The sequence below is a fragment of the Rhinolophus hipposideros genome (assembly GCF_964194185.1).
Source record: "Rhinolophus hipposideros genome assembly, chromosome: 12".
Classification (NCBI taxonomy): Eukaryota; Metazoa; Chordata; class Mammalia; order Chiroptera; family Rhinolophidae; genus Rhinolophus; species Rhinolophus hipposideros.
Genome location: NC_138058.1, coordinates 39656352 through 39683140, shown reverse-complemented (window position 1 = coordinate 39683140; position 26789 = coordinate 39656352). Strand labels below are relative to the sequence as shown.

General features: G+C 39.9%; 1 protein-coding gene and 1 pseudogene across 2 annotated transcripts in view; one reads left to right on the top strand and one right to left on the bottom strand.

Annotated features, from left to right (window-relative positions):
- Nucleotides 1-1788, bottom strand: part of PSME4 (proteasome activator subunit 4) — an 86858-nt gene extending 85070 nt beyond the window's left edge. Inside the window, exon 1 of the mRNA XM_081068040.1 lies at nucleotides 1524-1788. Coding sequence (XP_080924166.1) covers nucleotides 1524-1765 — 242 coding nt within the window. The 5' untranslated portion in view covers nucleotides 1766-1788. The remainder of the gene's footprint in view (nucleotides 1-1523) is intronic.
- A 441-nt stretch (nucleotides 1789-2229) lies between these two features.
- On the top strand, nucleotides 2230-13875 carry LOC308506224 (large ribosomal subunit protein uL30-like; annotated as a pseudogene). Its single transcript, XR_013995411.1, has 2 exons — nucleotides 2230-2346; nucleotides 13016-13875. The product of XR_013995411.1 is annotated as a large ribosomal subunit protein uL30-like (transcript).
- The last annotated feature ends 12914 nt before the right edge of the window (nucleotides 13876-26789 follow it).

The window sequence follows — 26789 nt, the reverse complement described above, 5'->3', positions numbered from 1 at the left end:
AATCCAATACAAGTGATTAAAATGGGGAAGTGCTGGAACGGGCAAAGTAACTTTATTTTTACTATGCCTGAGGAATAGAAACACCCAGGAAGGTGCATTTGAAAAATCATGTGAATTTTAATCATCTATAAAACATTCTCTGTTTTGACTAACAGCGGTTCTTCTCCCTGTTGCATTTCTTTTTTCCCAAGTCTCCTGCGGATCTGAACACCACAAACTTCACTCTCTAACCAAGAGGAGAGATGTTAACCTTGACATTTTATGGTCACTCTTTGAAAAGGGTAAATAAACTGTTTTAGTTTTGCTTTTCAATTAAAGGGATGATTGTGCCCACTGCCACCGCCAAGTGAAGATGAGAAATTAGTCAGAGGCTCCCTAATAATAGACATATAAGAATCATCCTGTGAGGAAATGTAGAGAAGACTATTGCATTACAAAACCCTGAGTCATCACCCAGTTCACTCAGCAGATTTGGGTAAACACTGGATGGGTGACAGGTCTTAAGTAGTCATCCATCCATACCCCTATGCATGAACATACAATGTTACCACATTTTATGTAATGAACCAAACAAGACAGGCAAAATTTTTTTGCAAAAGTTTTTCTGATACAGGGAACATGTCCATCTAGCAAATAAAATCTCTAACCTTCCCCCCACAACTGTAGTTTACTCATTTCTCCAATTATAGTTCGCAGCTAAAAGAAAAGAAAAAAAAGTAATAAAAGAACAGAACTCCTGAAACTGACTTAGGTAATCGACAGTTATCTCAGCAACTCAAAAAAGTGTAACACACCCAATACTAATAACGCCCAGGACCACCTGACAGTACTCCTCTCTTTCCCGTAGTATTGTACATCTCCAAACAGAAGTAATATACACTTTCCCGGTTCTAAGACTCAACCTTCTCAACGCTACTGTCTAGTATATGCAGCGTAAGTGTGCGCTGAGGGCTGATTTCAAAGCAATCTTTTCAATCAAATCCACGAAGACCGAGCAGGCCCCAAAACGTAGAACCTGCAAGCTCCCGACGGCCTCCCTCCCATTCAGAAAAAGTTACTAGACGCGAATTGAGGGCTATTTGGAGTCGGGGATCGTATGGGGAAGAAAGAACTGGGGGAACTAGGAGAAATCAAGAGTTGCTCCGCGGAAATCGAATCCCTTCTGCTCCCCTTCCCACCGGGGCAAACACCCAAGAAGGCGCCGTGGGGGACGGACGCACGGCACCTCTCTCTCCGTCGGGGCCCCGCGGGTCGGAAGACAACAACCCAGAGCCCCGGGGGGCAGCAGCCCCGGCGGACGCAGAGGACTGGGAGCCTCGAGGAGGTCCCGTAGGCGAGTGGCCGGGAGGAGGCTCGCGTGCCTCCGCAGCTTCTGGGGCGACCCTGGGACTACTGCACCGGCTCCACACGGCCAGAGCTGAGGGTCCAGCCATCAGGCGCGGACAAAGAGCCGCCCCCGCCCCCGAACGCCGCCTCCCGGAGCCTGTGCCCCAGACCCACCCTGCAGGCCCGCTCACACTTACGTGGAGAGCTTCCTGGTCCAGAAGAGGCCCCCGGGCCACAGCTCCTGGAGCTGCACGGCCCGGCCCAGGTTGCTTTTGATCTGGGCCAGCTGCAGGTCGGACTCGGCGTCCAGCCGCTCGGCGTAGGGCAGCAGCTTGTTGTAGACAATCTCCTTCTGCGGGACGAAGGCCCGAGGGCCCGGCCCGGGACACCCGCCTGGCTCCGGGGGATCCCAGCCGCCCGCCCGCTCGGCCGGCTCCATGAGCCCAGGGACACCCCGCCACCCCCTCCCACCCGAACCCTCCCCGGCCCCCACCCCTCTCCGGGCTCCGCCTCCTCTGCGTCGTCGTCGCCCTGCGGCCGCCGGCGGCCCGTCGCCCTCGGCCCGACAGCTGGGCCCCCTCCCCTGGCCGGCTCGCTCCTAGCCCCGCGCGATCCCCAATTCGTTGGCGGCGGCAGCGACCGCTCCGCCTGCCCCGCACCGGCTCGCCTGATGACGCTGCAGCCGCCGGGCCCGGAGGTTCCGGACGGGCCTCAAGTCACTTCCGGGGCGGGGCGGGGCGGGGCGGGGCGACGGCGTCGGAGGAGGGGGTGGCCGCGCGGGCGGGAGCCGGGGGCCTCGCCTTGGTCGCCGCGGCCGGGCTCGGAGCCCCCACCGTCGGGCCCGACCGGCCGAACGCGAGGCTGCCCCACCGGAAACACGAGGCCGAATTCCAAGCTATTGTCCTTCCCTGGCTGGTGCTGGGCGCTCCTGGCGTCTGCCCCTCGAGAGCCCTTGGTCGCCGTTGCCTCCGGCAGGGCAGTCGGCCTAGTTCCCCACACCGCGTGTACGGAAAAACCTAGGTACCCTGTAGCCATCGCTCTTGTTATTTATAGATTTTTATTTTATTTTTTTTTTAATTTTTACTCTGTCCCTTTTAAGCCCTCATCGTTCTGGTATTCTCCTGGCTGCCCTCATTCCAAAGAAGGAAATAGTTATTCTTTCAACAGATATTAATTGCACCACTATTTTGTGTGTCAGACTCCTTCTTGGCACTTGAGATGGAAAGTTAAAGACTTTGCACCAAGTTTCTGCCCTCCGGGCATTTACGGTCAGAGCTGTAGACTAGGGAATAGGCAATTACAAAACAACACTCTTAATTGCTACATAAGTACAGGATGCCTTGGGAATAGCTAAAGAGTTCAAACCCGAGGGGTGTCAAGTGGTTTCCTAGAAGTGATACATAAACTGCGTTTAAAGGCTGAAGTGCTGAGTTGATTAGAAAAAGAGGAGAAGAGAAAGTATATTTCACCTGAGGGAACAGCACGGAGGCTGCAAGCATGCACCCTTGGAGTTCAAAAAGTTAAGGATGGCCGAAGATGGTTTGCAAGAGAGGGGAGTGGAGAATTGAGACAGAAGGAAGTCTGAGGAGGTTTTCAGTTTTATCTTAAAAGCAACAAGAAACTCCGAAAGATTTTAAGCGTAAGAGTGGCATGATATAATTTACATTTTTGAAGAACCACTCTGGCTTTGTGGTTCTAATCCATTTCTAAAAATGGATTAGAACAGACAATGCTGGACAATAGAGGACCCCTTGAGGAAATGTGATGTAACAATGGTCTACATGTCAGTTGAAATGACTGAGAGCTATTTAAGCTAGGAGAATGGCCTGGGCTTAATACTAAAAGTGAAAGAGAGGGAAGAGACAGGATGATGTCAGATTTCTGGTTTGGGAAGCTGGGTAAATAGTGGAACGTTTTCTGACTTGAGAACAGGGCAGAAACAGGTTTAAAGGCAGAATGCCTAAGGGATAGGTAAGTATTAATATTTTGATGTATGAATGAGGGGGGTGATCTAAATGGGGATATGGATTAACCTCTATATGTATCGAAGGGAATGAGGTACAGAGTATTGTTAACGAATAAACTAAGGCATATTAAAATTTTGAAGAGCTTATTGGAGCAAAAATCTATTCCAGTTGGGCAGCACCAAACCTGGAGTGGTTAAGAGTGCTCCACTGACTGGAGCCAGAAGAAAGACTTTTACTAGAGAGAAGGTGTGGAAGCAAAGAAAGGAAACTGATTGGCTGTAGCTTCAAGCCTCCTTGGCTACTTGTGATTGGTTGTCCTTAGCAGGTAGGTTTCATAACCTTGAGGCATTTACACTTACATCTTGGTTTGCTGAAGTAGGCTGCCAAGGCAATAGCTACCACCTCAGCCTAAGGGTCTCCTGTTTAATTAATTTAGCGATATGAAAAAATAGGGCCCTTGATCAAACTGAGGAACCCCATATTTGAAGCTGGACAGAGAAAGAGGAGACCAAAGAATACTCACAAGAAGCAGTCAGGGAGGTCGGAGACATTCTAGGAAAGTGGGCATTCCTAAAAACTGTTTAAGATGGAGGAAGTGATCAACTATCCGGAAGGTGGCTGACAGGTCAACTGAGACCTGAGAAGGGATCCTTGCAGTGACTGATAAAGCAGTAAGAACAGTTTCAGTGGAGTATGGGAGTGGAAACCAGATTACAATGACAAAGGACAAAGAGGAAATAAATCGAGGCAGCAAATGTGAACTACCTTTTCATAAAATTTTGTGTGGGAAGAACAGGAGAGAGATAAGGAGGTAGCTGGAATAAAAAGGAACTTTTGAAGATGGGATATACTTAAATTTGTTTAAATATTAATGAGAAGGAGCCAATGGAGAGAGAGGTTGAAGATATGAGTGTGTGGGTAAGGATGACAGAGAGTGGAAGAGAAGGTGGAGTCATTGGTCCTTAGAAGTAAACAAGATTGCTCCCATTGTCAGAGGGAAAAAGTAGGGGGATAGATGCAAATGCAGAAAGGTTTTGTAGATTTGTTGGCCAGACGTTGGAGAAGTTCTTTTTGATGATTACTGTTTTTGTTTTTCTGTGAAGCAAGAGAATGAGAATGATGGGAGGAAGGGATGTGTAGATGATTTGAGGAGATTGGAAAAGGTTTAGAGTAGTCTCAAAATTCAGAAAACTGATTAGAGAAATAGTAGAATTGCTTGGCACTTAATGCTGGAAGCATGAATTCACTATCGTCTCTCTGCACAATTTAGTGCTTTTTTTTCCTCCAATAATGTTTAGCAGCCCAGGAATGTATACATACAAGCTGGTATGATAGAATGACAAAGGAGCAAGGGAAGGTTCTGTATGATGGTGGTGGTGATGGTAGTGGTGTTAGCTACCATTTGCTGAGCGCTTCTCTCAGCTGGTGCTTTACTTATATTATCTCATTGAATTTTCTTCTCTAAATATTGATCATTGAGTTGAGAATGTTTGAAAGAGTGCCTAAGTTGGTTGAAATTGTAGGGGAAGAAAATAATTTTCTTCCTACTCTTCTAAGTTCTTCTGGCTGGTCTAATAATCAAGTTGAAGAGACAGATTAACAGGAGAAAAGAACTAAATTTATTAAGTATGTACATACAGAGTTCCATAACAACATGAGACCCAAGGACAAATCTGTCAGTTGAGGTTTATATGCCATTTTGGACTAAGGAGAAGGGGTACGTTTGTGGGGGGCAGGGATTGTAGTTGGGGGCTTCAAAGGCAAAAAGGCAATTCACATGGAGATGGGAAAGTAGATGTTTGGTAAACAGATGTTTGTTGGCCCATTTTAACAATAAACCACAAAGAAGACTTTGATCAAAGGCTTTGGTAGTTTCCTTCCTGTTTATCACACTTAATTCATAGTAAACTGTAGTTATCTGTAATAATAGCTCCCTTACTGGGGCAGGTTCTCCCTCTATCTAAAATTTTTTAGGCAGTTAGGGGGAAGGTTAAAGGTTCTCCTGGAATCTTTTGTTTCTTAAACAATAACCAGCTTAAAATAATCAACATCCCAACAAGGCATATTTTGGTGTGGCAAACTCTGCTCCCCTTAAAGTCAAAGTGAAGACAGAAGAGGACCTATAAGCAGAGAATAGAGAGATAAAGGGACTCGGATCCTGAAGTGGTGCAGCACAATATGAAAGGATTAGCTTGGGCAAGGGATCTGCAAGAACTGAAAGAAAGAACTGTTGGATTTACAACTTCAAAGAAGCAGTTCCAGGTGATGTCAAGTTTCCTGGGAGTGGATTTCTGAACTGGAAAAGTCAAAAGAATTGTTGGAGCAAAAGAGATAAAGTCTTTCTGTTATTTTATGTGAAGTTTAGTAGAAAACACTATTAAAACCCCATCAGGTGAGAAAGTTGGTAGACCTTAAGTTGTTCTGGGATACGCAGTCTATTCATCCCTGAAGACAGTTAACCCAAAGTCTGGGTCAGTTTTCTCCTCAGAAAATTCCCAAGCATTTTTTTTTTTAATCTCTTAGAACTCAGGCTACTCTGCCAAAGGATATTAAAGCACATTATCCTTTTAGTCAGACCCTGAGGGAAACATTGGCTTCTTACTAGACTCTTGGAGGAAGCGAACTGTAATCATCCTTCTTGGAAGACCCTGAAAGTACAATAGCCCTTCATGGAAAATATTCTAAAGAGAGAGATTTCTTCTCAAGCTGGAAGAATTGGCAGGGATAATTATCAATCAAATATTTATGTCTTGATATACTTATTGGCCCACTACTTGGTAATCCACTTATTAGCAGTGAACAAAAATGAGTTTCCTGCCTTCTCCTGCCTTAGTTTTTCTATATGTGATTCATTTGGGACTGGGGCTGTATTGACAAGTGTATGAATCTCTGTTGCCAGAGCATAATCTTTAAAAATATTTTAAAGCATAATCTTTAAAAATTAGTCATCCTAATGTAATCAAGTATCCAGACTCTTGCTGTTACAGTTATTAAAGACACCAGAATATTGGATCTGAGAAATGATTTTTTTTTTCTAGTTCCTATACGATTTTTAAGTTTTTAATATTTCATTCCAAAATCCTTTTTATCTATTTATAGTATCCACTTCATTTGAACTAAAGTATATGTTCAATTTTTAACAAGCAGGAAATCACAGCTAAAGGAATGAATTTTTCTTTTATTATTTTACTGTTTTTTTTCTCTGTTAGGCATTTTTGCTATTTTACTGCAGTGTAACTAGATATGTGCTTCTTTGTATTAATCTTGCAGGGAATACGTATTTCTCGAATCAAAAGACTCATATCATTCATCAGTTATGCAAAATTTTCATCTATTATCTTTTCATGATTATTTTGTTCTCTCCTGGTAGAATTCCCATTAGACATATGTTATACCTTCTCTGTCTAATCTCCATATTTGTTATATTTTCTAAGTCTTTATCTCTCTACCTCATTCTGAATAACTTTACAAGATCTATCATTTCTAGTTCTGAGAATTCTTTATTCATCTGTATATGATCTGCTGTTTAACTTAACCATTGATCTTCTAATTCCAAGGGTTATATTTTTTAATTTTAGGTGCTATTTAGTACTTTGATAAATATGCCCATACTATTTATTATTGAGTTTTGTTCTTTATGGTTCCAATGGCTTCTTTAATCATTTTAGAAATACTTATTTACTTCAGATAATTGTATTTTGATATGCTTTTTATTATCTCCAATTCTTAGGGGTGCTATGTGTTTGCTGACTTTTGTTCATCTTGGATCATTTATTTGTGTTTAATAATTCTTGATATTATGAGGGCATCTTCAGATAGCTGTTTCTCTGTGGGAATCCCATGGGACCCAGAGCAACTTTTTTTGTTTGCTTGCAGATCTGCAGAAGTATCACAGGCCCAGTACCAATCAATAGTTATGTTCATTTTTCATCTAGTGTAAATTTGGATTTTTATCCTATGCATATTACAGGCATGGAAATTCAACCTTTGGAGAGTTCTGTTTTTATGCAGTATTTCACTTCCAACTCCCTTAGGTCGAAGGCTTCAACTTCTGTACCTGAGTAGGTATTAAAACCTAACTTGCTTGCTGTTTCCAGATCCAATAGCTCTGCCCCAATGTTGATGCAGGGTTAACTCACACACTTATCACTCTGGCTTTCCTTTCTCCTTGTTTCTGGCATTTGGAGATTTTCCTTTTCTGTGTGTGAGGTCATCTATGGTTATAGGTTGCTGTTATGTTTATGCAGCATTCCTGTATGCGAGGGTGTCAACATTTGCTCAGGCTGCCATGCCACTGACCTGGAAGACCCTTAAGTAATTAACTTCTAACTCTAAAATATTAGACATCATTGGGATCAAAAGGGAGTAATTGTAGTCTGTTAAGAGTTTTTTTGTTTTTTTTTTAAGCACCCTTATATCACATAGGTGGCCATTGGTGATGCCTAGCCACCAAGCTATATTTATTTGATGACTTAAAAAATATTATTTTATTACTTTAAAAACACCTATTTGCTGTTTTAAGGGGAAAAAGTCATTTTCAGCACCACTGAAACTTTTCGTATTTCTTTTTTGACAAGCTGTGAATAATGTAGGAGGTCACAGCTTCCCTCATAATCAAATGTAGTAAAGAGATGCATTGTAGTTTTTAATGTTAGTTGGAGAAGTTAACAATAGAGTCACTGGAGAGATAATAACCAATGCACAAAGAGGATGTACATTCTTTCCACCTACCCCCAGTTTTTATATGTATAAAAAGAATAGGCCTTTCTCAAAGACAGAGAATAGAATTGTCTGCATGAATAATTTTTTTAAATTTTTTTTTATCATCATACATTTCTTTTTTTTTTTCTCCCTTCTTCCTCCTCCCCCCTCCCACCCTCACTCTGGTTCAAGCCATTGTTTCTCAGTCTAGTTGTGTAGGACACAGCTCCCTGGCCCATGCTGGTGTTATGAGCCTTGTGCTCCCCCCTGGCTGAGGCAGTCAGTCGCCGGTCATCCACTGTCGATGGCTGCCGGCTGCTCACCACAGCACAGCTCCAGGGAGAGCTGTTATGCACAATCTTAGTTATAGAGAGTGCAGCTCACTGGCCCATGTGAGACTCAAACCTGCAACCTCAGTGTTAGGAGCGCCGTGCTCCAACCACCCGAGCCAGCCAGCAGGCCCCCTGCATGAATAATTTGAATAGCTAGCAAGACATTCACACTTTATCTGATGCTTGAAATGCTACTTTTTGAAATTTGTTTCTTTGTACTAACCAGAATCTCTTCCAAAATTTACAGATTCGTAAGAGAAGTGATATATCAAACCCCTAATTCTCCACAGTGAATTATGTATTCATTAATGCAATAAACATGTATTGACTGCCTTCTGAATGCCAAGTTTGAGATCATAAAATGAATGACACAGTACTTGTCCTCAAGGAGTTCACTGTCTAGTGAACCGACAGACAAGTAAACAGATAAATTAAAATTGTAACTGAATATCAACTAAAATCTTCCTACTTCTTAGGATCTCTAGATAAAGGTACAGCAAGTCCTCAATGTCATTAGTTATAATGTTGATGAGATGCCACAGGAAACTTGTAATTCTTGTTTACATCAAGTAGCCTATGGTAAAATTGGTTTTCTTTTACATTGGTTCGCTTAAGGGCAGAACCTATTGACGACATTAAGTGAGGGCTTACTGTAATTCAAACTCCCTTCCACAGCCTGAAAAAAATCAATACCTCATCCAATAATTCTGTCATTTTTGGAGGATGGGGGCTTATGTTTTTATGGTCGCTCTCAGCTCTAAACTTTCGCTTCTCCTAAACTAGTTCTGTCGAGTGAGTCATCATCTTACTGTGAGGCTTCTGTTGTTCCTGTTCCAATACTGTTTTACTACATACATGGAACCTGGCTTTTCCCCCCTTAATTTACACAGTTTCCATACAACAAAACATTCACACGAGGTTTTGTATGTGTGTGTAAATAAAATGTAAACTGGTTGAAAGTGAGAACAGATTTATATACTAGAAGGACGAACAACTTTAACATAAAACATTTTTCTAAAAGATCCATTTCTGTGTAGTTCCTGATATTATGGAACTCACTGTCTAGTGGAACAGACAGACACCAACAACTCATTCTACAGGTATTTAATTATAATTTCATTAAATCTTTTAACAGAATAAAGAGTGCTCTGATTGTGTAGCACAGGGGGACCTGGCCTAAACTGGGAGGTCTAGAAAGATTTTTTTGTTGTTGAGGAAATAGCATTTGATGAATAAGGTATTGAGAAGGATAATTAGGAATGCTCCAGCTAGGAAAACGGTATGAGTAGAGGCTTGAGGTGGGGAAGAACTTGGCTTGTCTGAGAAACTCAGAAAAGACCAATGTGCTCAGGAAGGGAAGGTAAGAGTTGCAGATAAGGCTTAGAAGGTAAGCAGAGTTAGATCATGTAGTGTCTTGTAGGTAGGGTTAAGAATTTCAAATTTTATCCTATAAGCTATTTCAGGTTTACAAATACAGTGCTGTGGGCAGTAACCAAATACTTGGGAGAAGCTGAGAGGGTGACATTAGGGTCTTGAAGTCAAGTGGTTATGTATAGCCCAGGCAGAGGCCTCATTATGCAGAAAGCCCTGGAGTTTTCAGCGGCCCAGGTAGGCCAGGGAGCAATGAGTGGAGTGTGGTAAGAGCACAGAAAGTGTGGCTATTGGCAAGAGAAGAGACAAGAAGTTAAGCTGAGACCAGTTTACAGATAGTCATATATGCCTTCCTGAGGTGTTTGGGCTTTACCTGTAAACACTGAGGCAGGAGCATGGCATGAAGAGCCTTGTAGTTTAGAAAGATATCTCTGGACGTCTTCATTGTTATCACAAAAATAACCAATACATTGAAGGGGCAACCAGTAGTGAACAGTGAAATGCTTTAGAGGTAAATGATGAAGGCTGAAAAAATGCCTTGGTAGTTGGCAGTTAGGAACTAGAGCTTATTTAAACTTGACCCCAAAACTGAGAGAAGAAATTATAGGCTAATCCCATTTGAACATATGGCAAAACTCTTACCAAAACAAATAGAAAAAAACTAGTAAATTGAATCCAGTATTAAAAAATCTACCAATGAAATTCAACACATTAATGCAGAAAAACCAACATCTTGACAAATGTTGCAGAATAAATGCAGAAAAAGCATTCAATGCAATTCACTTGTTCGTGATAACAATTTTTATGAAATTAGAAAACAAAAAAGGAACTTCTTTAAACCCTGATAAAATTTTGATCAATCTCTATACTTAACAGTGAAACTTTAGAAGCCAACCCATTAAAATCAGAAACAAGACAAGGATGGTAGCTGTATCAGTCACTTGGGCCAGGTTGTGCTGCATTAATAAACAATCCCAAAATCTCAGTGGCTTAAGATTGACTACATTCCCTCTGAGGTCAAGGCAGGGCCCTGCTCCGCACTGTCTTCACTTCAGAATCCAGTCTGGTAGAATGGCCACTATCTATAGGATAGAACAAAACTAGATATATATATTCACCAAAAGAAATTTGCTTAAATATTTATAGCAGCACTATCCAGGAGTCCCAAACAGAGGAACTACCAAAATACCTATCAATAGTAAAATATATAACTTGTGACATATTGCACAATGAGATACTACATAACAATGAGAATGAAAAACACACAAATACATGCAACAATATGGGTGGATCTCAAAAACATAATGTTGGAGAAAAAGTAGACACAAAAGAGCATGTTCAGGATGATTCTGTTTATATAAGCTATAACAAGCCAAACTAATCTGTGGTGTTAGAAGTCCAAATACTGGTTACCTTGAGGATAAGGTGCAAAATGGAAGGTGCTTTGAAAGGGGCTTCTGGGATGCTGGTTATGTTCTGTTTTTTTCATCTGGGAGCTGGTTACATGGGTGTGTTTAGAAGGTTAAAATTCATTGAGCTGTATACTTATGATATGTGCCCTTTAGTATATGTGTATTATATACAAAGTTAAAACAAAAGGCAGCAGCTCCAGGCTTCTTTAGAAAGTAAAGGCTGTTAATTGCCATTTAGCCTAGAGAACAAGGTACGGTACATCCTTCCTCTTCCTGTTTACAGCCACTTCATTTTGGACTTCTGGACAGTCAGTGGTGGACACAAAACATTTGCTATGGGGAAACCCTCATCCCCATCTGTAGAAAGTGGGCTGCCTTTCTGGACTCAGAACCTAAATAATCAGTTTTTCAGTTGTTGCTTTGTTTAGATTTTTAAGTTATTTTTTTTTTAATTTTGAGGTAATTGCAGATTCACATGTTGGTGTAGAAATAATACAGAAATACGTTGTACTCTTTACCCAGTTTCCCATAATTGGTATCCTCTGTAGTCCAATATTATAATTCGAATATTTATATTATATAGTCAAGGACATTTCCATCACCACAGGGACCCCTCCCATTGCTCTTTACAGTCACATCACTTCCCTGATGCCTCCCACGTCTCTAACCGCTGGAAATCACTAATCTGTCCTCTATTTCTACATGTTTTTTCATTTCAAGACTGTTATGTGAATAAAATCATATAGTATGTAACTTTTTGAGATTGGCTCTTTTCTCTCACCATAATTCCCTAGAGATTCATCCAAGTTGTTGCATGCACCAATAATTTATTCCCCTTTATTGCTGAATAACATTCTATAGTACGGATATACCATAGTTTAACCATTCACCTGTCGCAGGACATTGGCGTTGTTTTTGGCTATTCCAAATAAAGCTGCTATGAACATTCATCTATAGGTTTTTGTGTGAACATAAGTTTTAATTTCTCTAGGATAAATGCCCAGGAGTGCAACTGCTGGGTCATGCCAGTATACATGTTTAGTTTTATAAATAAATAAATTCCAAACTGTTTTCCAGAGTGGCTGTACCATTTTACATACCAGCAATGTATAAGTAATCCAGTTTCTCGGCATCTTGCCAACCTTTGGTATTGTCACTACTGTTTAACCATTCTGATAAGTATGGAATTAATTTGCATTTTCCTAATGGCTAATGATGTTGACCATGTTTTCAGGAGCTTATTTGCTACCTGCATATCCTCTTTGGTGAAATGTATGCTCATGTTTTTTGCCTGCTTTCTAATTCGATTGCTTGTGTTTTGTTTTGTTTTTGATGTTGTTGTTTTATTAAGTTTTGAGAATTCTTTATATATTTCAGATACTGTTCCTTTGTCAGACACGTGGTTTGCATATATTTTCTCCTGGTTTGTAGCTTGTCTTTTTATCCTCTTATTAAGGTTTTTGCTCTAAAGTAAAAGATTTTAATTTTGATGAGGTCCAGTTTATCAATTTTTCCTTCTGTGGGTCAAACTTTTGATGTCAAATCTATGAACTCTACTTAGTTCTAGACTCAAAGATTTTTTTTCTCCCTAAAAGTTTCATGTTTTGCTTTTAAGGCTATGATCCTTTTTTATTTAATTTTTGTATGAGTTATGACATTTAGGTCAAGGTTCATATTTTTGCCTATGAATATCCAATTAATTCAATTTTACATTAACACCACTTGAAGACCACCAAGAGCCCCAAATGCAGTCATTTCATTTCATAGTCTTTACTCAAATATGCAGTGGAAAGGCACACGCTGGCATTATTCATTCTTGATTCACTCACTGTAAGCGAATATATGAATGAAAAGACATGTCTCTCAAGAGCAAAGAGTACATTTTATGCCTCTTTTTTCCTACCAGGAGGGTACAGAAGCGAAGAAGAAAGTTCCTGGTGTGCCAGAAACCCTTAAGAAAAAGCAAAGGAATTTCGCAGAGCTGAAGATCAAGCATCTGAGATAGAAGTTTGCCCAAAATATGCTTCGAACGGCAAGAAGGAAGCTTATCTATGAAAATTTAGCTAAGCACTATCACAAAGAATATAGGCAGATGTACAGGGCTGAGATTCGAGTGGCGAGGATGGCAAGAAAAGCTGGCAACTTCTATGCACCTGAGGTACCCAAATTGGCATTTGTCATCAGGATCAGAGGCATCCATGGTGTGAGCCCCAAGGTCCAAAAGGTGCTGGAGCTTCTTCGCCTTCTCCAGATCTTCAATGGCATCTTTGTCAAGCTCGACAGGCTTTCATTAACATGCTGAGGACTGTGGAACCATATATTGCATGGGGGTACCCAAACCGGAAGTCAGTAAATGAACAGATCTACAAGCGTACTTATGGCAAAGTCAACAAAAAGCAAATTGCCCCGACAGACAACACATTGGCATCACCTGAACGAAGGATCTGATTCCTGAGATCTATGCTATTGGAAACACTTCAGAGAAGCAAACAACTTCCCGCGGCCTTCAAATGTTCTTCTCCACGAGATAGAAAGAAGAAGAAGACCACCCATTTTGTAGAAGGTGGAGAGGCTGGCAACAGGGAATACCAGACCAACAAGGTTATTAGAAGGATGAATGAAGGTATTTACCATGGTTATTTCTCTAATCTGGTCAGTTAATGAACAGTGACCTTTTTTTAAAAAAAAAACATATTATGTTCGTAATTAATTAAGTCCGTAATTACTAATACAAAGAAAAATTTGACTAACTCTGCTAGAACATGATCCTACTAAAAATATAATTTACTAATTTACTTTATTCAGGAAATTTATAATAGTGGGCATCTATAATTGTTTTTGACTACTCAACATCTGGACGCACTCACTAGATTTGGGAAATTTCCCATTATCTAGGTCTTATTGAGAAGTAGGCTCCTACCTCTAACTTCAAAAGCCTAAGAGGTTGCTACAGATGGATGGACCTAGAAGGTATTATGCTAAGTGAAATACTAAGTCAGACTGAGAAAGACAAATACCATATAATCTCATTTATATGTGGAATCTAAAGAACAAAACAAACAAAACAGAAACAGACTCATAGATACAAAATAGTTTCAGGTGTGCAGACATTTATATAATTTAAAAAGTGATTGCCCTTGTGGCGGCTGGATGGCTCAGTTGGTTAGAGCGCGAGCTCTCAACAACAAGGCTACTGGTTCAATTCCCACATGGGATGTCCCCTGCAACTAAGATGGAAAATGGCTCCTGGACTTGAAGTTGAACTGTGCCCTCCACAACTAGATTGAAGGACAATTACTTGACTTGGAGTTGATGGGCCCTGGAAAAACACACTGTTCCCAATTTTCCTCAATAAAAATTTTTTAAAAAATAAAAAATTAGGGCCGGCCCAGTGGCTCAAGCGGTTAGAGCTTCATGCTCCTAACTCTGAAGGCTGCTAGTTCGATTCCCACATGGGTCAGTGGGCTCTCAACCACAAGGTTGTTGGTTCAACATCTCGAATCCCTCAAGGGATGGTGGGCAGCGCCCCCTGCAATAAAATTGAACACGGCACCTTGAGCTGAGCTGCCGCTGAGCTCCCGGATGGCTCCGTTGGTTGGAGCACGTCCTCTCAACCACAAGGTTGCCAGTTCAACTCCCACGAGGGATGGCGGGCTGTGCCCCCTGTAACTAGAAAACAGCAACTGGACCTGGAGCTGAGCTGCACCCTCCACAACTAAGACTGAAAGGACAACAACTTGAAGCTGAACAGCACCCTCCACAACTAAGATTGAAAGGATAACAACTTGAAGCTGAACGGCACACTCTACAACTAAGATTGAAAGGACAACAACTTGACTTGGAAAAAAGGCCTGGAAGTACACACTGTTCCTCAATAAAGTCCTGTTCCCCTTCCCCAATTAAAAAAAAAAATGTTAAAAAAATAAAATAATAAAATAAAAAATTAAAATAAAATAAAAAGTGATTGCCCTGACTAGTCTAATAACCACCTGGTATTATAGTACACAGTTATTACAATATTATTATTATATTCCCTATGCTGTACTTTACATCCCCATGACTATTTTGTAACTACCAATTTGTACTAAATCCTTTCACCTTTTTCACCCCACCCCCTAGACTCCCTCCTATCTGGTAATCATCAGTTTGTTCTCTGTATCTATGAGTTTGTTTCTATTTTGTTTCATTCATTTTTTTTCTTTAGATTCTATGTATAAGTGAGATCATATGTTATTATTGAGTATTAAGATTTCTTTATATATTCTGGGGTTAAATCCTGTACCATATATGTGATTTGCAAATTTTCTTCCAGTCTTTAACCTTTTTTTTTTTGTTCATTCTCTTAATGGGCAGAGTCATTTTTGCAAAAATTATCTGGAGCCTCATTAATTCTTAATGATTTCTCTTAATTGCTTGACATTCAAATTATTCCTTTTTGAAGCACATTCCTTTTCCATTTTCTCTGTTTCTATCATTAACTGTTATCTCTGCAGAGCCTCACTTGCCAACAGCATTGTGTGTGTATTCAAGTATTCTCTAATATTACTCTCATCAACTTCATGAAATCTTATACCTATTGCATAATCATCAGTTACATTTGTTTTGATTAATTATTTGCATTTGATTGATATATTTCAATGTTTACCACAGTCTGAAAGTTCAAGCCAATGAGGATGTCAACTGAGGGGCAACTGAATGAAATAAAGCAACAGAATGAAATAAGGTACTAGTGTTTCGTATGGAAAAATATTTGAATTAGGATTCATTTTATAAATTATCAGTTCATTAAAGAAAATTTTTGTGTTATGATTTTTGCTTTCATATACAAGCACAGATTTTTGTAATAAATACTCATAAAACAAGGCCCTGCAAGAAAGGACTCCTTCCTCTCTTAATATTTCATCTCATATCTTGATTTCCTCTCTCACTCATTCTGTTCCAGGTACTCCAACCTTCTCTCCGTTTATTGATCAAGACAAGTTTTTTCACAATGCAAGAGCACCTACTCTTTCTTCTAAACTAATAGGTGGACCAAGAATTCAGATTTACTCTAAGTGAAATGAAAACCGATAGACAAGTTTTTAATCAGGAAAATGATATCATTTGATTTAAACTTTCAAAGGAACTCTCTGACTCTGAATGGAGAATAGATTATACAGGGGTAAGAATGGAAGTAGGGAGATTAATTAGGAGGCTATTTCGGCAGTCTAGTGAGAGATGATGATTGATTTGTATAAGGAAGCGACAAGTGAGAAGTGGTCAGATTTAAGAAATATCTTAGAGGTAGAACTAACAAGATTTGGTGATAGAATATCATGTGAGAGAAAGGGAAGAGTTCACAGATGGCTCCCAAATTACTGTCTTTGGTAATAGAGTGTATCTAGTAGTATCATTCATTGAGATGGGGAAAATAGGGTAGGACCAGGTTTGGGAAAAAGCAATCATTGAGTTCCAAACTGGCCGTATTAAATTTGCCTATAAGAGCCTATGTGAAGATTCAAATAGGCTTTTGGATATCAGTTTCTAGAGTTAGTGGTTGGAACCAGGCTGGAGATACAAATTTGGAAGTTGTTAGCATATTTAATGTTAAGGGAGCAAATAAGATCACCTAGAAAAACAGTATAAAGAAGAGAAGACAGTAAAACCTTGAGGCTCTACTTGAGACAGAGTAGGAGAAACCAGCAAAGGAGAATGAGAACAGGAAAACTAGGACAGAGTGGTGTTAGTTTTCAAGACCAGCTCTGTGTTCAGATATTCACTAGGAGGCTCACTGAAGCAGCGTATAGTTGTAATCACAGCTAAGATTTATCACGGTGATATTGTAAATACACAGCAGTCGATTATAGGGGAAGAGACACTGGTGGAGTCTGGAGGATCCATGGGCTGCCTTCCTTATGCCCTCTTCCTCCCATGAGGGGTCATGCAGAACACATTCTTCCCCCTGCAATGCAAATATAGCAACATGTGTGATATTTCTAAAGGAAGCCCGTTAGAGACTCAGTGCCCAAGATTTTGGGGGGTGAGGGGTCTTGTCATGTAGGCACCCTCTGCCTACAAAATTCCATATTCCCAGAAGGAAATCAGGTGTTCTGCATAAACCACATTGTTTATACAGTCTAGGTGCAGAGTGCCATCATTATAAGTTAGGGAGCAACAGCAAAACTCCTGAAAATCAAGTTTCCAAATGCTAGACAAGGGCCAGCCTTGCAAGCCCCTTTGAAGGATAACAATCTGAGGCCTGCCATGTTTATTCTGCACATAGTGGCATCACAGAACCTGAGTGGGGAATGTTTCCAGGGAGAGAGATGCTACTGAAGAATCAAATAAGATAAAGACCAAAGTGGCCAATGGATTTGGCAATATAGAGGTCATTGTTGACCTTGGCAGGCACAATTTCAGATGCATAGTGGGAAAAGGAAGCTGGATTGGCAAGGAGTCAAGAGTGACTTGTTGTTGAGGGAGTATAGAGCATGTGGAGACAGGATATTTAAGCTTTCTGTGAGGGGAAGTGAAAGAAAGAAACGTAGCTTAAAGAGGATATAAGTCAAGGAAAGGGTTTTTTTTTTGTTTTTTTTTTTTTTTACAGATGAGAGCACAGGATCAGAATAATTCTTTAGAAAGGGAGAGATGATTATGTGAAGAGGGAGGAATTAGATCCAGAGCAGGAGTTCAATTATGGGAGTAGAGACACTCCCTCCGTTGAAACAGGAGGTAAGAAGGAGAAAATGTACAAGTGCAAGTAGAATCATAGATTTGGGAATTGGAAGATGAGTAAGTTCTGACAGGTTCTGTTTTCTCAAAGAAGTATGAGGCAGTGTCCTCAGTTGAGAGTAGAGGGTTGTGGAAAAGATGTGAGGAAAAAGTAGAATAGTGGGAATTTGTACAGGAATGAGGAAAATAATTTGAGAACGGGAACGTGCAAGATGGGAAGCTTGCAGGGGAGACATCACGCTAGGGATTAAAGAAGACTGAGAAGACTGTGGAAATAATTTTCAAATGTTTTATTAATGACAGGCAACAATTTGAATTTATATAATTGAAATGTTTCAACCTTTACCAAGATCTACCTCAAAAGGAAACTGTTGTATTAAGTAGCATTTAAAAATAGGGATAAAATGATTAGGCCTATAACCAAATGGTTATTAGGTGAAAACTACTTTGATATAATAGTTTCATTTCCAAGTTACTCAGCCACTGAACAACTGAAACACAGCGACCAACTAATCTCCCCCAGCCAAATATAAAAACAAAAGATACCTCTAACATTATACTATAACTTCCCCCACCAAATAAAAAACAACAACCAGGAAGAGTGGTTACGTTTAGCAGATAGTGTTAGGTGGTTTGTCACATAGAATTTCCGTTATATTCTCAATATCAAGTTGGTGTATTATATGACAGTTCTCTCTCTCTCTCTCTCTCTCTCTCTCTCTCTCTCTCTCTATATATATATATATATATATATATAATATATAATATTTTAGATATAAATATATAAATATAAATAAATAAATAAATAAATAAATAAATAAATATATTTTAGCACTGTCATGACAGGAGCATCTTTCCATTTTCACAGAAGTGTTTCATGAACACAGACGTGAAGTATATTCCAAAGAACCTTCAAGAATCTTTACTATCTGAAGGACATATTTTTATTTTCTTATCAATTTATTTATTTTAAAAAATATTTTATTAAAATGTAGTTAGCATACAATATTATATTCATTTCAGGTGTACGCAATAGTTATTCAACACTTATATATCTAAAGAAGTGATCACCATGATAAGGCCAGCAGCCATCTGACACTGCACCACACTTTCACAATATTATTGACCCTATGCTGTATATTACATCCCCATGACTTATTTGTTTTATACCTGCAAATTTGGATCACCTTGCTTTTTATCATGTTGAGTATTTTGTGCCAATCACTTCTGGTCTGCAAAGTTTCTGTTGAGAAATCAGCTGACAATCTTATTGGGTCTCCATTATATGTTACTAGTTGCCGTATATGTTACTAGCTGCTTTTAGACTAGCTGTCTTCAATCTTTGCCATTTTAATTATAATGTGTCTAGGTGTGGGCCTGTTTGGGTTCATCTTTTTGGGGGGACTCTGCGCTTCCTGGGTTTATATGTCTGTTTCCGTTGCCAAGTTAGGAGATATTCAGTCATTGTTTCTTCAGATAGGTTCTCAATACCTTGCTTGCTTTCTTCTCCTTCTGGTACCCCTATGATGTGAATGTTGTTACACTTGATGTTATCTCTTAAACTGTCCTCATTTTTTGGATTCTTTTTTCTTTTCCGATTGGGTGTTTTCTCCTACCTGTCTTCCAAATCGCTGATTGGATCCTCTACTTAATCTAGTCTGCTGGTGATTCCTTCTAGTGCGTTTTTCATTTCAGTTATTGTATTCTTCACTTCTGATTGGTTCTTTTTTTATGGTTTCTATGTCCTTTTTTTATGCTTGCTATCTCTTTGTTGCAGTTCTCATTAAGTTCCTTGGGCATCTTTATAATCTGTGTTTTGAACTTTGTATCTGGTAGGTTGCTTGCCTCCATTTTATTTAGTTCTTTTTCTGGAGTTTTCGCCTGTTCTTTCATTTGGGACATATTTCTTTATTTTCTCATTTGGGCTGCCCCTCTGTGTTTGTTTCTATGTGTTAGGTAGGGCTGCTATGTTTTCCAGTCTTGCTGGGTAGGCTTGTGTAAGTAGGGGTCTTGTGGGGTCCAGTGGCATAGTCTCCCTGGTCACCTGAACTACGTGCTCCAGGAGTGTCCCTTCTGTGGGTCATGTGTGCCCTCCTGTTATAGTTGAACCTTAATCACTGTTGGCATGCCAGTGGGTGGTATTGATCCTCAGGCTAACTAGCTGTGGCGTTTCGCCACATTCACAGCTTATGGCCTGCTATGCAGGAGGCTTACACCACTGAGCGGGATTTACCCCAGTGGGCTCTAGTGTCTTTTGAGATTGCCCTTTGTGTGTGCCTCTTGTGGGGCTAATTGGGTGGTGCTCTGCTGTGCTCTGAAGCCAACCTCCAAGTATGTTGGTTCTGGGGCATCTTGAGAGGGGCTCTGCCTATCCCTGGCCGGGGATGACCTGGTAGGAGTTACAAAGTAATCCACAGTTGGTGGTTGCCTGTGTTCTACCTGGAAGCACGTAGGAGAGGCCACACTGTGAACCGAGAACAGTACCACGTGGGTGGTTGCTCCACAAAGAACCAGGACACTCTGCAGCCTGCTGTCACCTGCCAACTCCTGTAAGGTTCAGCCACTGATAAAGCCTCCTGTGGTAGGAAACTTGGGTGAGGCAAGGTCTCAATGAATCAGCAAGTTGGAGCAGCAGAGCTCACCTGGCCAATCAGATTCAGATTTGGCCTGTGGGGGCGGGCTCAACACAGGAAAGATGGCGCCCGCCTGCCGGCTAAAGGAGAGGAGGGCCGCACAGAAGAAAGTGGGTACTGTTCACCCTGAAGGTACACAACTCAGTGTCTACCCATATGTCTCTGATGTCCCCAGAGTCACCATACTTCTGATGAAGCCCAGAGTGAGTGCCTGCATGGGTCCTTTAAGAGGATATCTGGGTTTCCCACAGTCTCTGTCCCACCCAGATGGTCGGAATACTCGCTATTTTTTACAGTGAGATGTTGTGGGGGCTCCTCTTCCTGGCTGGGGAGGCTGCTGTGGGGTTGGGGTTCGTTGATCTTCAATGGGGAACCTCTGTGGCCGCGATATCCCTCCCAATTTCCATCTGCCACACAGAGGTTTGGGGCTGGCCTGTTTTGTGTCTCTGCCCCTTCTATCAGTCTTGGCATGGTTTCTTTTTTATATCCTTAGTTACGAAACTTCTGTTCAACTAGACTTCAGATGGTTCTCTCAGGTTGATTGGTAATTTAGTTTTAATTTTGATGTGTTCATGGGATGAGGCGAGCACAGCGTTTGTCTACTCCACCATCATGGATCCCTGAAGGACATATTTTTAGTGCCTATACTGACTCTTGTATTTGCTGAACCCCAGCTGCAGGACTTGTCTCAGAGAACTGCTCTGCTCTTCCCAATTACCCCATTATTACTTTCAATTGTGAGATGAAAATGTTCTCTTTAAAATAAATTGGCCTCTCTAAATTAAAGAAATGTCCAAATAACTTTAGTCTCTTATTTAACCTCAAGTTAAATCAGAGAAAAGATTTCAGAATGTAGAAAACTCATTCAAATCTGCAGTGACATTGAAGCTTTTCCTCAATACATAAATCATTATTATCACATTTCTTAGTTTCCTAGTGCATGAAATAATTAAACTTAGAATATGCCTTTCTTAGATACAATTAATTCAGTGCTATAAATTTAATTTTTACTTGTATAAATTTTATAATGTGTACTTTTCATGTATTTCCAAAGCATTTTTATATTGGGGAATGGGGCAGGACTCCTAAGAGAGATCAAGGGGGAAGAAGAAGGGTTGAGTAGGGAAAGCTTTACAGATCTCAGTGATGAAAATTGGGGAGGAAACCGGATTGGACAGGGAGAGCCTTAAACTCAGACGTAGATCTAGCAAAGTCTCAGCCAACCCAATGGGAAGCTCCGGAGCAAAGGTTGTTTGGTGGAGAAGTCCTGCATTGCGTAGAAATGGCTAGCTGGGCCCTAGCAGTGGAGGATTCACCAGAAGATAATTACCTCAGCTTGAATGATGCTGTGGTAGGTCCTGAAGGTACTGCAACTAGAGGCTATTATTAGCTAACTGCATTCTTCCAGCCCACTGGAGATCCTAGTACCGGATCTTCATGCAGCTACATCCGTGATGCCCTTTATGCTAATATAGCTTTCCTCAAAAAAAACCCAGTTCAGTTCTGTAGTTCACAAGCTCAGATCATGGATTGTTGCAGTTTCCGAACTCTCCTCCTCTCAGCCAGTCTCTTATGTCTCTATTAAACATTCTTAGAAGATTAATCTCCTAAAAGATCATTTTTATCAGGTCAGTCTTTTGCTCAAAACATTCAGCATTTCCCTCTTGTCCACAAAATAAAGCCCAGACACTCTAAGCTGTCATTTCCTTTGGGATAAGAGGAACACACTGTTGTTTTTAACTCTGCAAGTACTCCATGGTTGAATGAATAGGGATGACTAAGGGAATAGATGGTAAGAAGCCAGCTAGTACAGAAATGCAAAAAAATAGAGGAGAAATAAAACTTCAGGGTGACACAGGAAAATACATTGGGAAGTGAAAGAATACTCCATGCAACTGTTGTGTGGGTATGGATGACCCTCTTCACTTTCTGTTTCCTTCTAAGGTACAGGCCAGGGCAGATTTCTTTACCCAAAGTACAGAGATGTTTAGGCTATTCATGGATGGGCTTTGGGGGAGTATGACGATCAAAAACTCTTACATTTATGAAAACTTTGTATGCACGTGTATGTGATTTTTATGGGGAAAAGATCCATAGCATTTATCTGATTTTCAAAGGGGTCTGTGATCATAAAAAGATTTAAAACCACTTGATCAGAGTTTGGGGCCCTGGTAGAAGAGAGAATGAGCAGAATTGAGTATGATTTCGCAAGGAGGAGATCACTGATAATCATAAAGAAAATAGTTTCTGAATAATGAAGAAAGCAGAAGCCAGATCCCCAGGAATTAAGGAGTTGAGGGGGTGGTGAGGAAGTGGAGGTAGCAAATATAGATTTTCCTTCATTCACTGATACAGAGATGTATCAGTGAATGAGGAGGGAGATGTATGATAATTTGAGAAATAGTAAGATTAGGGGAAGTGTTGTTTGTTTGTTTGTTTATTTGTTTGTTTTTAAATGGGAGATACTTGAGAATATTTAAAGAGGAAGAGGTGATAATTAATAGAGGAAGTGTGAAGTGTCTGGGTAGCCTGGTTTTATGCTGTAGCAGTAACCCCAAAAGAATAGTTTACTTCTCGCTAATGCAAACTTTACTGTGGATAGCTAACTCTACTGTGACCCATTCATCCAGGCTGCTTCAGGCTTTGAATTTTATGCTCGTGATCAGGGAAGAGAGAGACAAAGGAGTGGTATAGAGTGACCACAGTGAAGTGACACCTTTTACTTCCCTTCACATTTAATTAGCCAGAAATAGTCACATGGTCACACTTAGTAGGGGGTTACATGAAGGAATCAAGAAAAAAGCAAAGGGAATTCAGAAAGTTGTAAGTGGCATAGTTTTTAAATATCCCCATATCTTCCTACAAAAAAACAGAGCAAGTTAGACAGCAAAACCTAAAACCAATGAACAACATTCATAACGATTTTAGGTAGCAAGGTATAAGCTCCCAAATATACACAAGTGGGGATACACCACGATAGCAACAAGATTCACATGTGGGAGGAAGCAAAGGAGCCAAAACAAAACAACACACCAAATTACTAAAAGATGCCCCCCAAAGAAATAGTCCCACTTGATGTGTAAAGTTTAGAGAGTTCACTTGAGGGTAGCCGTCAAAACTGGGGAGAAGCTTTGTAGGCTCCATTTCTCGGGGGAACACAAGAGAACCATCGGAAGATCAGATGGTGCTAGAATGGTCTAGGTTCTATGCACTTTCAAAATCAACCTGAGCTCCCCTTCCAGGACCAAGCCCTGCATGAGAGAAAAGCTGCTTTGTAACTATCACAAATATTACAGTAATTATAGAAACTCTAAATCTGAAAATTTATCCCCTTGTCTATTTTCCATACTAATTGTATTCATTAATATTGCTGATTCATTAATATTGCATGTATAAGAGGGCTTGCAATGAGATTACATGGTGCCATTACGATGCTTCAATAATAAAATGCAGTCAACACAGAGATCCTCCAAATTTGACCATACACTCTCTTCCATTATCAAATTCCTAGGGAAAATTAAAGTCTAAAGATTAAATACCCTTATGAATTAAAGTCCAAAGAAATTAATGTCTGAAGTCAAATTCTCTTGACCTTGAGATTTAAACTACAGAGAAATTAATATCCAGAATTCATCATTTCCAATGCATATTTCACTTACTCTTAATTATTACAGGTGTTCTTAATGATTAAATAGACTTGGAATTTTTTGTAAGCAGTTGTAGCTTCATCAGAAATAGTATCAAATTTCTCTTTGAGTTTGTAGAGGGACCAAAAAGTCAATAAGACACACAAAATTATTACAACACTGTCCGCTCATCCATCAAATTTAGGAAAAGCTATTCCCCAATCTCTAGTGTAATTATTTCAGACAAAATTGTGTTCCCAAAGCCTATTAATTGGTGTTGTCAAATGCTAGTCAGAGACTTTGGAGTCAGGGGTGATAGGGAGAGAAATTATGAGTTTCATCTTTACCAAGATGGTTGATCTGATATAAGGATCTGGAATCCATGTCCTGTGAACATACACTTAATTAGGAGATGTTAAATTTGGCTCTCTGAATTTTCCATTTCTAGGGGGAAATTTTCCATATGTATATTAACTCCTCTCTTAGAGAATGGCATTTGAGATACCACTGTCTTCTTGAAAAGCTTAAAAATGTGTAGAGTTTGAAGACTGTATCAGTCAGGACAGGTTGAGTTATGTTGCAGTAACAAAGAACTACAAAATCTTAGTGACTTGAAACAAGAACAGTTTATTTTTCACACCTGCTACACATTCATTTTGGATTGGCAGTGAGTTCACACTGTATTAACTTAGAGGAATTAGGATGACAGAATCTTCACAGGCATTTCTGTGGTCATCAGAACAGGGACAAGGTAATGTGACAAACTAGTCCCTGCTCTTCAAATTTTTTCCCAGAAGTAGCACATGTCTTCCACTCACATCACTTGCGTTCACATTCCATTGACCAAAGCATGTTATGTGGCTTTCTAACTTCAAAGGGAACATGGAAGTACAAGTTCTTACAACTTCAATGCTACATTTAGAGTGAGCTCTGCTAACGCTGCTTGCATAATATCTTGTGAGCTGAAAATGTTAATCCTTGGCCATCACCTGGTGTGACTGCTTTCAGCTATACAATAGCTGAAGGTAGTATTTCCCAAACTTGTCTGACCAAAATAATCCCCTGGGTTCTTATTAAAAATACTGATTCCTATATCCTATTTCTGAAGAAATGATTCAGTAGATCTGGGATGAGACCCAAGAATCTGTATTTTTAAAATCACCCTGGGTTAGGCCAAGGAAATGTCCCTTCTAGCATTGGGTGTGTGTGTGTGTGTGTGTGTGTGTGTGTGTGTGTGTGTGTATTTTAGAGCAGTTTTAAGTTCACAGAAATATTGAATGGAAAATACAGAGATTTCCCATGTACCCCCTGGCATCCACATGCACAACCTTGTCCACTAACAACAGTGCCCACCGCAGTGGTACATTTGTTACAACAGATGAACCTAAACTGATGCATCATTATCACTCAAAGTCTGTACCTTACAGACTGTAGTTTACTACCTCTTGGTACATATTCTATGGCTTTGGACAAATGTATAATGATATGTATCCACCACTGTAATGTCATACAGAATTGTTTCACCGCTCTAAAACTCCTTTGTGCTCTGCTTGTTCATCTCTCTCTTCCACCTAACCCTTGACAACCGCAGATATTTTTACTATCTCCATAGTTTTGCCTCCTCTAGAATGTCATATAGTTGGAGTCATAAAATATGTTGCCTTTTCAGATGGTCTTCTTTCACCTAGTATTATGTAGTCAAGTTCCCTCCATGTTTTTTTCATGCCTTGATAGCTCATTTCTTTTTAACACTGAATACTATTCCATTGATGGATGTACCACAGTTTGTTTATATATTCACCTACTGAAGTTCATCTTGCTTGCTTCCAAGTTTTTGTAATTTTGAATAAGCTGCTATAAATGTCTGTGTAGGTTTTTTCAATTCCTTTGTATAAAATACCAATAGCAAGTGCAACTGCTGAATTGTATGGTAAAGGTATGTTTAGTTTGTAAGAAATTGCCAAGTTGTCTTCCAAAATGGCTGTACCATTTTGCATTCCCATGAACAATGAATAAGAGTTTCTGTTGCTCCACATTCTCGTCAGCATTTGGTATTGTCAATGTTCTGGATTTTGGCCATTCTAATAGGCATGTAGAGGTATCTCATTGTTGTTTTCATTTATAATTCCTTAATGATATGATATGTTGAGCATCTTCTCATAAGCTTATTTGCTATCTGTATATTTTCCTTAGTGAAGTATCTGCTCAGGCCTTTTGCCCATTTTAAATCAGGTTGTTTATTTTTTATTGTTGTGTTTTAAGACTTTGTATATGTTGGATAACAGTCTTTTATCAGATGTGTCTTTTGCAAGTATTTTCTCCCAGTCTGTGGCTTGTCTTCTCATTCTCTTGACAGTGTCTAACACAGAGCAGAAGTTTTAAATTTTAATAAAGTCCAGCCTGTCAATTACTTCTTTCATGGATCATGCCTTTGGTGTTGTATCTAAAAAGTTACCATACCTAAGGTCATCTAGGTTTTCTCTTATGTTATCTTCCAGGGGTTTTATACTTTTGCATTTTTTTTTCTTTTGAAGTTTATTGGGGTGACAATTATTAGTAAAATTACATAGATTTCAGGTGTACAATTCTGTATTACATCATCTATAAATCCCATTGTGTGTTCACCACCCAGAGTTAGTTCTCCTTCCATCACCATATATTTGATCCCACTTACCCTCATCTCCCACCCATACTTTTGCATTTTACATTT